General features: G+C 38.1%; 1 protein-coding gene across 3 annotated transcripts in view; it reads right to left on the minus strand.

Moving 5' to 3' along the window:
* The window catches only part of GRIA3 (glutamate ionotropic receptor AMPA type subunit 3), a 109223-nt gene that overhangs the window by 28703 nt on the left and 66659 nt on the right, over positions 1 to 13861 (minus strand). For all 3 annotated transcript variants that reach the window (XR_008355311.1, XM_053474235.1, XM_053474236.1), the window contains exon 5: positions 3317 to 3370. Coding sequence is in view for 2 of the 3 variants with exons in the window: in XM_053474235.1 (XP_053330210.1) it covers positions 3317 to 3370 (54 nt within the window). In the remaining variant the exon portion in view is untranslated. The remainder of the gene's footprint in view (positions 1 to 3316; positions 3371 to 13861) is intronic.

The following is a 13861-nucleotide window of genomic DNA, read 5'->3' on the forward strand; positions in this document are numbered from 1 at the left end:
CATTTTAACAGTGGTCATTCTCCAAGGGTCTAGACTTTATGTCTGAGTTACAAAATCCAGTAAAGGTTTGTGGGATGCCACCTAATGCACTTTCCTATAAGTCCAGATGGAGCTTTAGCATATCAGCACTGGCAATAGATTTCTGAGGGAGATTATTGTCAATGGAAATTGCTCAAGAACTATTTTCTAGGATACTTATAACATATAACATCTGTGTTAACTTTTTTGCCAGGGTTAGATGGTCAACATATCAATAAAGAAACTGGCCAATCTTCTCTTACAGTCATTCTACTTTACATGAGCTAGAATACAAAGAGCATTTTTGAGAAAGAATCCTACTTGTTTTCCTCTCTCTTGTTGGCTAACATTTGGGGGAAATATATTTCTTCGTTTTTTTATTACAGTTTGGGAAATATGTCTTCATAAACTAGATTACATAGAACATTTTCTAGAATTACTCAAGTCTGCATATTTTTTACACATATATATTTCCTGGTTCCCCTTTGTTGGTAACTTTTGGAATCAGTATTTCCTCTTTTTTGTTGTCCACCATACCCCCATCTGCTATACAGTTGTCAACCAATCTTACTGAGTCCTCATCTTTGGTCCATGATAAAGTATCATCCAAAAAATAATGATGGGAAAAAAACACATATCTCGCCGCCCATGAGGTAAACTTTTAAATAAAATATCTCCAAAACAATAAAAAGCACAAGCTTTAGGTAGCTTTAATAAATGAATTTAGTTATGTTAAAAGCTGTTTTATGATGTCAGTCAGGGCCGTATTTAGTGCTTACCTTTGGAGCTGCCCTAAACCTGACCCAGAGCAGAACCACCAGCCGCCCCCTCTGAGCTGCCATCCTTACCGAGTGCTGGGATGTGGAAATTAAATATAGAGGGTGTGCCAACACAGCACAGTCCTCCATAGTGTTAATGGCCGGTTGGGCGCTTTTAACTCTGCAATTAAGCGATTGTTATGCAGCAGAGAGGCCTGGTCGGCCTAGGCCAGACTATGCCAATGGCAACAATTCCTCTTTAATAGGGGCTCAATGGACATTTCCACAGACAAATTACTTCAAGGTGCATTAGTCTCTAAGTTCATACACTGAAAACAAAACTAACAGTTTAAAGACACCCTTTTCTAAGAAATACCTTTATAAATATGTAGTCAGTCTGAAATAGTTTGAATTAACATGTGTAAAAGAATCAGAATAATCAAAAGCTAAATTTAATTGTTTCTTTTTTTACAGAAATTTATTTTACGTATTCTAAATTCATACATTAATAGTTAAAGTTTGTTAAACAGAGAAGTTATTTCTCAGTTGCTTCATTTTCTTTCATTGTGTGACCTCCATAAACAAAGGATTATTTTTTCATACCTGCTCTGTTTTCAGAAAGATTTCAATTGATTTACTGCATTCAGTTGAAGCAGCAATTCTTGCCACATATCACACAGTTGTGAGTTATTGTTCTAATAACTAGGCTGCGTGTCTATTTAAAGATTTTGTAATCACCTCTTTACTCCGATCCCAGTTACGGTTATGGTATTAATTGTTATGGAACGGTTATAATATTAATGGTCCCACTTCTCCTTTCCCTTGTGGCGTCAAATAACAGAGTTTAAACTGGGTTTCTACTTATGAAGGAAACTCTCTTTTTGGGGTGGGAGAAAATTAAGTTACCTCACGCAGTGTGCAGGCACCACAGCGGTAAGCTGCAGGCCCACGTTAGGCAGCCGTTAGGCAGCATGGACATCTGCACAGCCCCAGTGCTGCTTGGCCAGCCCCCAGGCCAGTGAAATCTGCAGGTATGGCTGCAGGAGGCTGAAAGGGGGAATGAATGAATGAATAAGTGAGTAAATTAATGAATTAAGCAGACTGTTTCAGGGGCCGAGGTGGCACATGTAGGCTGTTTCAGGGGCTGAGGTGGCACAGGTAGGCTGTTTTAGGGACCAAGGGGACACGGGAAGACTGCTTGGGGGCACTGACAAGATGCCTTGGGGGCAAAGACGGCACAGACATGATTGGGGGTCAGATGGCACAGACAAGCTGTTTGGGGCAAAAGTGGCACCCTGGGACATGTCGCTTGTGAAGTTGGGGTGCCCCGGGGCCCTGTGCTTTCTAGTTATAGCTCTGGGTGTGGCATGTGGGCACATGAGCTCGAACACACAATATCTGGTGCCCAAATATTTCCAGAGCTGCTTTTCATTCCCAGTCCGGCCCTGAGAGAGACTTGATGTGGTTGGAGGTACATCTAGGTGGTAATTACTTATGTAACTGAACAATGCATTTTATTTTACATAGAATAATTTTATTTACATGAATCAACTTACAAATATATTTCTTGTTGCTAGTGTGACTTTAAGGGCTGCATATAGACACATTCCCTCCAAACATTCTGAGCTCCTCAAAAAGAAGGGCATCAGGAAATAGGGACATAGAGATTTAGATCCCAAAGAGGTACTGTATAGGAGATATGGAACTATTTTCCTTTTTGTACTTCCTCTGCACTTTAAAAATGGGAAAATATTCTGTTCTGCCCCATTTCACTTATCTCCATACACCAGCTTAACCTATAAAATTCTATCTAATTCTACTTGCTATCAATAGTGTGGATGGCTTTTTATAACATCTCTACCTTTTCTTGTTTGTCAGATGTAGACTGTTAAGATGTAATTCAGCATTTCGGCCCTTCCGTCATTTCCCTACATCGCATTGGCTTTTCTTTCTTGTAAGACCTTACTAGTTGTGTAATAATTTTGAGCCCAATCTCAAACTCTTCTGTAAGGAAGGTTTGATAAACATAAGTCACAACATTAAAATGATAACTGACAACTCTGACATTCGGTACAGAAGAATTCCAGCACACTATACTCTGAATAATATATTGCATCATTAAAGATCTGCCGGGAAAAAAACATTAGGTAATGCATCTGAAATCCAGATATATTTTTTAATACAAAGTACAGACAAAATGTTCCACTTGTCCAAATGATGTCAGCAAAATTTTAGCGAGAACAAATTAGCCGATACCCTATTATTTTATTATACGGAAGATTCTTCTAATATGACACAACAGAAGCCAATGCATTTTAATATTTGCAACGTGTAAAACAGAGCATAATGCAATATCAAAGAGGTAAAGAAATGTGCAATATTTCATATTTTTTCTGTATTTGACAAAATTATTTCTCACAGACCTTGGGATGAAAACCCACTATGCAACTTCTTTCTCGATAATGAAATCAGACATTCATTCTGATAGAAAATACTACCCAGCAGTAAGTAGATATGCTTCTTATAATAAAAATTCTTACCAGGTTTGCGAGCATATAGTGATAGCCTCTTGTGTGTTTGCCGAGGATTACAACCTGCAAGGAGAAAAAGTAGTGAAGATCAGGTAGCAGGTTAGTCTACATTTCTTGGAAAATGTCAGATGCTTCTAGCACCGTTTTAGCAATTTGTGTAACCTTTTGGCCAAAAGATATACACTGTCACAGGGAAATCATTCTACGTTCTAGTGAGTAGTTGGTTTCAATATTGCAGATGCCTCAGGCCACCATAGAGTTAACCAGTAGCAGAAGAGATGGGGTGAAATGTGAAGGTTAGTTCGTTATCTTCCTATAATAAGTGTTTGTGGTGTAGTCTTTTAATGAGCACTGTTGAACCAAGTTTAAAAAAACAGATAAATATTTTTCAAAGGCACCATTGGTAGTTCTGAACTCCCATGCTGTGCAAGCCTCATGGCTTCCTGCATGACCTTCGAACATAGAAAAAGAGCTATAACAATGAGGATTTAAAAGCCAGACTGTTTTTTCTGTGCCATGGGAAGAATAACCTTAGTTTTTAAGGGTAAACCGCCCGAGAGCTATTATGATTCTAATGACTTTATCCCTACATGGTAGATCACTTTGAAAACCAAGATGCCAGGGCAGGAGGCTATATGCCTTCTACTGAAACTTTTAAAATATGACCCATCTGTCAAATGCTTTCCTTCTGCGCCACAATGTCAATAACACACAATTCTGCTGAAGATTCCAAAACGATGGCTTTGTAATGTAACAGATATTTTTCCACCATTGTCTTTTGATGCAGTGAAAACACGGCCAAAATGAAACAAGGACATTGGAGTCTATTCGCTAAGCTGTGGGTACATGCCAATTGGCTAAACATTGAAATCACAATCATGTGCAAAAGAGTGGTGGGGGCATAAATGTCCCTAATGGTTTATTGTACAGTATTGGAGGGGTGAGGGAAATCATTACTCCAATGGTTTGTTTTATTTGAAAATAACACCTCCCTGAGCAGGATTTAAGGGAGGCTATACTTGGGCCCTATACCCCGAAGGTTTATTTTATTAACCCCACCAGGTAACTCTCATATGCACTGGCACACATTTTTACACAGATTCTCACTTTTGCACAAACTTACACACTCACACTTACATACATACACATTCATGCATACACATCCATACTCACATATAAACACATTCATGCTCACACAAACACTTACTTGTACACATTCATGCTTACACACACACTCTCATTCTAACATACATACAGTCATACATACTTACATACTCCCTCCCTTATACTCTCTCTCACTCCCTCGCTCCCTCTCTCACTAATGTTCTCGCCTCAACTGCAGTTTTCTCTCTGGCTGCTCACACATGTTTTGCCTTTAAAGTGGGGTAACCCTCCTCGCTGGTTCTTGCTCCCAACTGCCTGGTGACCTGAAGATATGCGTGTGTGTGTGGGACCACAAAGGTGTCGGGGCCTCCAGAGAAGGAAGTGAGGGTCTCATTTGTGGATGTGACAGCTGGTCTGACCTGCATGCATATAACTGGATATTTAGTTGTTTTGCAAGTGTGTTTTTATATACCGTATTGGCTCGGATATAGGCCGCCCCCGTATATAGGCCGCACCCTAAAAGTTTGGTACTTTTTTAAAGAAAAAGTTTTTTTCTTTAAAAAAGCACCAAAAAAACATACTGCCACTCTGCCCCCCCCGCCCCCCGAGATACGCTACCACTGTCCTCCCTCCCCGAGATACGCTGCCACTGTCCTCCCTCCCCGAGATACGCTGCCACTGTCCTCCCTCCCCGAGATATGCTGCCACTGTCCTCCCTCCCCGAGATACGCTGCCACTGTCCTCCCTCCCCGAGATACGCTGCCACTGTCCTCCCTCCCCGAGATACGCTGCCACTGTCCTCCCTCCCCGAGATATGCTGCCACTGTCCCCCCCTCCCCAACTTACCGGAGCAGACTCCCGGGTGTCTTGCGGGGCCGGCGGGGGACATCTACGCAATACAACTTCCGGTGCGGCACATCCGGCACCGGAAGTTGTATTGCGTAGACGTCCCCCGCCGACCCCGCAAGACACCCGGGAGTCTGCTCCGGTAAGTCCGCGGGGGGTGCAGAGGTAAAACGCATCCGCACGATGCGCTTAGACAACCTCCCGTGCCGGCACCCCCCCCGTGGGAAGTGCTGGCAGGGGAGGCTGTCTGAGCGTATCAGAGAGTAGGATACGGGTCCCCTGCACCGCTGCGGGGGATCTGTATCCTAACCCCGCTGCCTGCCCGGCGCCTGTCGGGCGCTAGACCCCGAATATAGGCCGCACCCCCACTTTAAAGTCTTAAAGTGGGGGAAAAAAGTGCGGCCTATATTCGAGCCAATACGGTATATATGTTCTGATGAAAGTCTAATAAACAGACTGAAACGTTGATTAGAAAACTGCAGTTTCTGGAGTGATTATTTAAAGAAGTCCCTGGAGTGCCGGTAACTATTTTTTGGATATTATAACATTTGCTGTTGCAGCTACTTGGCACCGGGCTAAAAAAGTGGTGATTGGTGTGCAATTGTTGATTTTGGACTTTGTATATATATATATATATATATATATATATATATATATACAAACAGAGACACAAATATACTGGTGACTTTGAGACATGCAAAGAATTGACAGCACCTATGAGGAATGCACAAGCCCATACAAGCAGACATACAGAAATACACAAACATACAGTCATACAGAAAAAAAAACACAGACGGGTAACAAATTATAATGATACATCTATCATAATATATCATATCAGAACTAGAAGTAGAAATCCAGTGATAGCTCAACTTTCATGCACCAGATTATTTGATTCAATTCCTGTAAGGTCTCAATGTAAAAAAAATGTTATATATAATCCCTGATAAAATGTGCAATATAAAGTGGCTTTTTGAACTCTTTAATGTACACAATATTTAGTCCATATACTTAAATATATTCACATATTACTCAGATTATAAAAATACACCTTATAAAATCCTTTGTTCGACTAATTTTCCATGGTCTTCTGTGACCCCGATGTATTTAATCATTTGTAAATGTATGTTAATTCTCTTACTATCATATTCACAGTTTATAAATATTAATACAAGATATTTTTTCATTATTCTCCTTACAAGAGGTCACAGAACTACACATACTGGGACATGCAAGGGATAACTCAAGGTTGTTAAAAATGTATTTGATTACTATGCAGTCATGAAAATGATAATCCACGTTCACGCTGTTATTACGTTTTACATATGCTCACACCAATATGTCAACTATATCGAAATCTGCAGTCACTTCTTGTCTAAATAATTTATAGTCACATCCAAATGTGTCTATAGTTTATTTCTGCGCATCAGTAAACAAGTTCTAGAGATAGTTGATAAAAAGCTTTTCAGCGCCAAACAAATGTATAGTGCGTTGAAAGGACATTTAAAAGACTCAATAGAACAGTCAACCCCTTTCTCTTCCTAATGAAAAAATGAAATGTTTGTTTCCACTGCCGTTATAACCAAAGCTTAGATATCTTATAAAGCTATAACTGGAGATAATGAAAACATTTCCTTGCACCTTGAGGCAAAACTGGAAATAGCAATGCTATTATTATTGTTTTGTCTCCTAGGTTAACAAATATGGGCATTAAAAAAGAAAAATTAAACCTGATTGACTTGTGTCCCCTTTTTCCAACCTATTTATCTGGCAGTACATATATTGTTAGAATAACGGATATTCGAAATGGTTTACTATTGACTTTTTGGGTTAAAGACACAGACAACCAACTTCTATTATTATAATTATTTTAACTCAAAAAACATTGATGTCCTGCAGCTATGTGACGCATTAAAGAGAACTACTAGACCATTCCCTTTCTAGTTTGCTGACGACATTTACTGATCAGTGCTGCAAGAGGAACGTGTTATGGGAACAAGTGAATTCTCAAACATTCTGTCTGTTCAGATGAATTTCAGAGATATCTAAATAGGGTTGTCCGAGCTGTGTAAGGAGAAAATCATGCTTATTCTGACACCTGGTGTTTAAATGGACTGTCACCTGTCTAGCATGCATTACAAACTTAATGTGATGAGCTTCTACTCAAGTTATGGGAGTGGAGTGGACTTTTTCAGTCCCTAAAGTAGAGTTGTCCATTAAAGACAATCTTGCATAGCACATGCATTGTATTCCTTAGGAACATGTGGAGTTCATATTGACATTCGTACTTGCTCTGGGAGAGTGTGACTAACTGGAGACTAAGCCCTGCTCCTTAGGGAAATAATTTGTGTGGCAATTCATTTTTTATATGTGGACATATACTACAAGGGCAATTGTCAGCAGATCCAAAAACATAGAATACAACCACTGACGATATTGTATGTAGTAATCCCTTAAAACGTATAACTTTAAAAAATAAACTCAAAGGAAACAAAAAAGGTTGCCCCTAAACATGATTAAACATGTTCCATAGTAAGGAACCACTCCCTAGATTTAACACCAGGCTAATCCAGAAAGTGTCCCATCAAAATACAAAGTCTCATTCTAAACAAAATTAAGATATCGTAGCAGATATACCAGCAAATAATGTCAATCTTAGCATTCGTTATGTACCATTATATGAGACAACCAGATCCTCCATACACTTCCCTGTATAAATCAGTGTGCCCTGAGAACAAGTACAATGCCCAACAACTCCTCATAAATCATAAGGCCTCCAGTAAAAGGTTATAATGAAACATGCCACCCTACATAAAGTGGCTGTCATCCTTGTTCTCAGAGATACCTCTGTTGATACCGTTTTGACATATATAATGTAGCCTATTGCTAGAGACGCGTCAGTATATCCGACTGAATACTTGCATTGTGCAAGGAAATCGTATTCTTTAAGGTAACACTGGTAGCATCATCCATCACCTTCATCAATGCAGAGAGTGGCTACACATTAGCCCTTTCCTAAAAGCAGTAATATCTGCATAAAGAGAACACCATAATGCACTACCATGCACGTGATAGAATAAAGAGTGTTGAATTATGTATGTTATAAATGGCAATGTGTCTCTATTTCAATGATTAACATGCATAATTAAGTGTTAGGTTAGGTGACTACTTATTTAAAAAATGTGTTTTGTTCGATATACTTGGAAAACATAAAGCCTTGGGTAATAATAATTGCATACATGAATTTTTGTATAAATTAGCTTCAAGAGGTTGGTGGAACTGGAGACAGCTATGATGATAATGTAGCATTTTATTTTACTTTTTGCAAATCATGTTAGTTCTTTTACAATGCAGCGCCTGTGCATCAAGCTAGCTCGTTCCTCTTCATAAATGCATTCACATGTATAAAACAGAGCTTCTGGATTTGTAAAGTATTGCAGACCCAATCAGCCACATAAAAGCTTGTTCAAAGGGGATAAAGGAATAACTAGAGCTTTGCAATGAATACGGCAGTAGGACTAATAAGTACATTTATCACATACTCATACAGCGCAGGCCTATAGAGAAATGAAGGAGATTGAGCTGTGACATTGAACTGCATATTGGGATTTTACAGGACGGATTTAGTCTGAATGCGGTGAACTGATTTGGGAAGCTCATTTAGAGCAGATGAACTGACCTTTGTGAAGCAGAGAGAAGGCAGATTTTACTGATCAACAGGACTCCTAATGTAATATGAAACTCAGTTCCAGCATCCACTACCTCTTCATTTGACTTCAGATTAATACAAAACTGAGAAAATGAAATACTCAACTGCCAATAATAAATACTGTAGGTTTACCAGTTTCCTAGCATTGAGTCAATGAAAAACAATCTCACAATTTGTATGTGAATACTTTCACCAATCATGCCTACAGATTATTCCGGCTTTCAATGGACTATGATTTTTGCATCTAGTTAAACTTTAGGCTAATGAGCTTTCATATCTTATTCAAACAATCTTCATTAAGTATCATTCCCAAAATATACAAAATGCGTTTTCCTGTGTTTCATTTTTTTCAGCACCAGGCATGTAATTAACACTCGGACAAGTAAAACGTATGAGAAACACAGTCTGACATGCAAACTTGCAGTCTGAGCATTGCATTGTAGCCAGTGATACGGAGTGGTACAACCAGTATTGCTGTTTGTGTGTAAAAGGGGCTCTGGGTCCCCCAGTCTCACACTGGTGTATTGGCCCCCATACATTACAATGTTTTCATGGAAAATGCTGGGAATCTGGGCAGGCAATGTGCTTCTTTAATATGAGGCCCCTGGGAGGAATAAGTTGGGGAAATATGTGGTTTGTTTAGAATAAGGGTCCCCTGGAAGAAGTGTTTTTTTAGAAAATCTTGGGAACATAGCTAGTCATCTATTATTTTGTGGAGAACACATTGGGACGCTGACACTATGGGCTGTGAAAACTGGACCTGAAGACTATAAAAGTCCCCCATTCTGAGATTATATGTGATCAAGGTTTGATGGGCAACTGCAGGGGTCAAAGGCTATCAAGCTAAGGGTTCAGTAAAATGTTGGGGTCTTTTGACACCAGGTAATGTTTCTTCCATTAAAGTGATCTTGTATTTAGCCTTACTTTTCTAAAATTGTATTAAATATGTTTGGCCCTGGAACAGCAAGTCAGTTTTCATCATTTTCCTTAATTTTATGTCACTAGAGTCCAAACCAAATCTAAAGTATCAGTGAATGAGGAACTGATATTTTATACCGAAAAGCATCCTAACCAAGGGGACTCAGTAATGTTAAGAACTGGGTTACCCACACAATGGATAGGATTGGGAGTCATACTCTATACCACTCTACATATAAATCTTACAATTTTAAATTTATGTATCATATTCAGCCAAATAAATGCCCTTCATGTCATTCAAGTTTACTATAATTAACATTTGCTCTCACAAAATGTGTGGTGGTCTTTAGTACAAGGGTCCGAGGCAACTAGCCAACTGTTAGTCATGTGGCTCTTAGCTCTGTAGAGTTTTGTACTCTGCTGTAGGTGAAGGAGACAGGAAGTCAATTTTCTAAAATAATTACTCAACCTCAGGTCAAAACCCCCAGTTCCATGTGGCATGATGAAAGAACATAACCTTTGAAGATCTATATCTTGGAAAGTATGGACAATCAATTTGTCTTTTATTCTTTGGGAAAATCTCATTTGTGGTGAATGGTCATTATTTTGGGCCTGTCCATTGTTTCTTTTCTGGAGAAAAAAACTGCACAATGACCCATCAGCACTTTTTTTTCTTTTTTTTTATAAAAGAGTCCTGGGGTAAAGGGAAAGGGAAAAGGGATGTGTTTTTTTTTAAACAAGGGGGCCCTAGGGAAAGACAGTCAGCTTTTTTAACCATAGGCAACTGGGAAGAGGTTGTTTTTTACAAACATGGCTAAACCTGGAAGAATATGCTGGCCTTTCTTTTATTACTTGGAGGGCACCTAGGGGATTATATAGGCTGGGAGGGGGGTGACCCAAAATTGGTACTGGGCCCGAAGATTTCAACAAAACAAAAATGGTTTAGTTGAACTGAAATGAGCTGGAGAAAAGTTCAATAGTTTCTGGAATATAAGGTCAAGTAAGGGCTTTATTTTAGAAAAGAAGATATAGACTCTGACTTAATGCAGCATGACTTGTTCTGCAAGAAAATCTAACTTAACATTTCTTTCTTTTGTTTGTTGCTCTTAAAATGAAATAGACTAGATAGAATTTAAGAATATATTTTTATGACATTAAAGAGAAATAATTGTTTTTTTTTTAATTGTATCCACTAGGACATGTATAAACTAGGGAAACCTACTGTCTTTATTTCACAAGGCATATTCTAGGGAATTGTGTCCCCTATAAATACATCCTTTGTTCGCTGTGAACTACAAAAAAAATCCACAAGCTTTTTTGAAACATCTATTATCTTACGATATTTAGTATATTAAAAATATGTCAATATTCCTGACAGACGTCTTCACTGCTATTCAATAGCAGAACCATAATTCATAATATGACAACCCAAGAAATATTTTGAAACATTTTCAGTATTTTGATAAATGATCTACTAACAACTGATTTACAACATGATTGCATATTGCAGATTTTTAAGCAAACTGTTGATCTATAACAATAAAATGGATTTCTGATAAGTATAATATCTTTCTAGTGAAAATCTGGAATGAAAATATACATGAGCTATAAAAACGCTTCAAGATATAACCACTTAGTAGCAACTTGCGCTTATACTACGTCCCATGTGGGTGGACTGATTGGTTAACTTCTGCAATCTATATAAAGCTATAAATGAACCCAATAATATTGAATCTTTAATATTCATATATATATATATATATATATATATATATTCATATTATGTTTTAGTCCTGCTGTGTTGTATTGTACTGTTGTATTGGAAAAGTACTTCCTAAACATCAACCAAATTCAGTTCAACTATTTGATTTAATTTAAAAAAAAACATAAATAAATGTACCCTGTCAAATAAATTGTTTAAACATATATGCACAGAAGAACGCTGTCTGGGAGATCATGCTCTTTCCTATATATAAAAATAGCCAAATAAAGATTCTAGTGGAGACATGATGACACATTCTATATCAGATGATTATGACATAAATTAAAGTTGTCTTAGCAAAGGGTTGAATTCAATGGACTTGCATCTTTCTCCAACCTAAATTACTATGTTAACAGCACTTGAAGATATGATTCATAGTTCAACTCAATGAAATATGTAATTGTACGGTACATTCCGCACTTTCTACTTGTCAATATGTATGGCTTGGGGAAAAGAAGATAGAGGGAAGATGTGATAGAAACATTTAAATACAGAAAGGGATTTAACTAAGTACAAGAGGAAAGTTTCTTTGGAATGAGGAGAAATGGTAGGGCAAGAGGTCATAATCCTGAACTAGAGGATCCGAGATTTTGATATAACGTAAAGAAGTTTTACTTTTCTTTTAACCCCTTCTGTACCGATGACGTACCTGGTACTTCCTGGTTGGGTGTCACCCACAGACCGGGACGTACCAGGTACGTCATCGATGATGCACGATCCAATGTCGCTATGGATGCTGGGATCGAGAGGGGCGGCTGCTACTGACAGCTGGGATCTCCCAGCGATCGGTAGCAGCCACTCCCCCTCAATTCCGTGCGCGTGATCACTTTGAAGCGAATCACGAGCAAGTGAAGACGCAGTCCGAGAACGCCGGTACGGAAGGGGTTAACATTTATTTGTTTCTCACTTTGTTTACCATCTTCTCAGCCTTCTATATCCAATTCATACAGTTAACAGTTAGCTCTTTTGATAGGTATACTTACTAAGAGGATGCTTGATAAATGGAACATGAATGAGATCGACATAAAGCAATCCTGATTCTAAGATAAAGATTAAGAAAAATGGGTAGACTAGGGCCAAATTGTTCTTATCTTCCATCAATTCTATGTTTTTATGTTTCTAATCAAGACCTTTTTTATTTGTAATTATATTAGACAATTTTAGATCAGAATGTCCATGTTATTAAATACTAGGTTATATCATCTAACTTGATGGGGTTAATAAATATCTCAGTTTTGCCCTTTTGTATGTTATGTGAAAAATTTCACCTATTCATTGTTCATTTGGTTTGTTATATAAAATATATAGATAAATACCTGCACTGAAGATAAATACATCATTCACCATTTAGCACTGATCTTATCCATTAAAACGACTAATCTGCCATTAAGTCTAAAACTATTGTTTGGTAATTGATGCAGTGATGTATATCGTTGATATACACATGATTCTCCCCAAAACGTATAAGTGAGTGGCATTTAAGAAAAGACACAGCTGAACTTGCAAATGCTGTGAAATTTGGCAACTGTACATAAATGCATTTGAAATAAATGTGCTGATAATTTGATTCACATAATGAAAAATGTGTTACATACGGCAATAACATTTTTACAGGTATTATTACTGTTACTTTTGACAGTAATTTTATTATTCTTTTTTATGATCTAGGTAAATAAATCCATCTGGGTTCATAAGCTGCAAAGATTTACAATCCTTCTAATGGAAGTAATTACAATCGTTTATTATTCTAGATAAACTACATTCAATAAGTTTCTTTAAACTATAAACTTTATCTATAGAGATGAGCTCCTAAAAATCCTCCATTGACATATACGTCACTGTAATATGTATCTGCTGTGGCCTCATCCCAAGTGGACTCTTTGTAAGTGGACAGATAAGAGTTACACTAGACTATGCAGACATCCATCCCTGGTCTTCATGCTTTTATCCAGCTACTCACCTGACAATCTGTATAAATCTCAACCGTCTCTTACAGGTCTTATTACCTGATCCACCTCTGAACCCCTTGCGCCGTGCTGTAACCCCTTGTTTTCACCTGGTATGGTTATCTCATTGCGTTTAATCCACCCCTGAACCCCTCATCTTCTGCTGTATCCCCTTTCTTTTCAACTGATAAGAGTTACACTGGAGCTAAACTGGAGAAAAACTGCAGGGAACTGCAACATAATCTGCCCGTACAATCATCAGCCATCAT

Source organism: Spea bombifrons, chromosome 8 (genome assembly GCF_027358695.1).
Source record: "Spea bombifrons isolate aSpeBom1 chromosome 8, aSpeBom1.2.pri, whole genome shotgun sequence".
In the NCBI taxonomy this organism is placed as follows: domain Eukaryota; kingdom Metazoa; phylum Chordata; class Amphibia; order Anura; family Pelobatidae; genus Spea; species Spea bombifrons.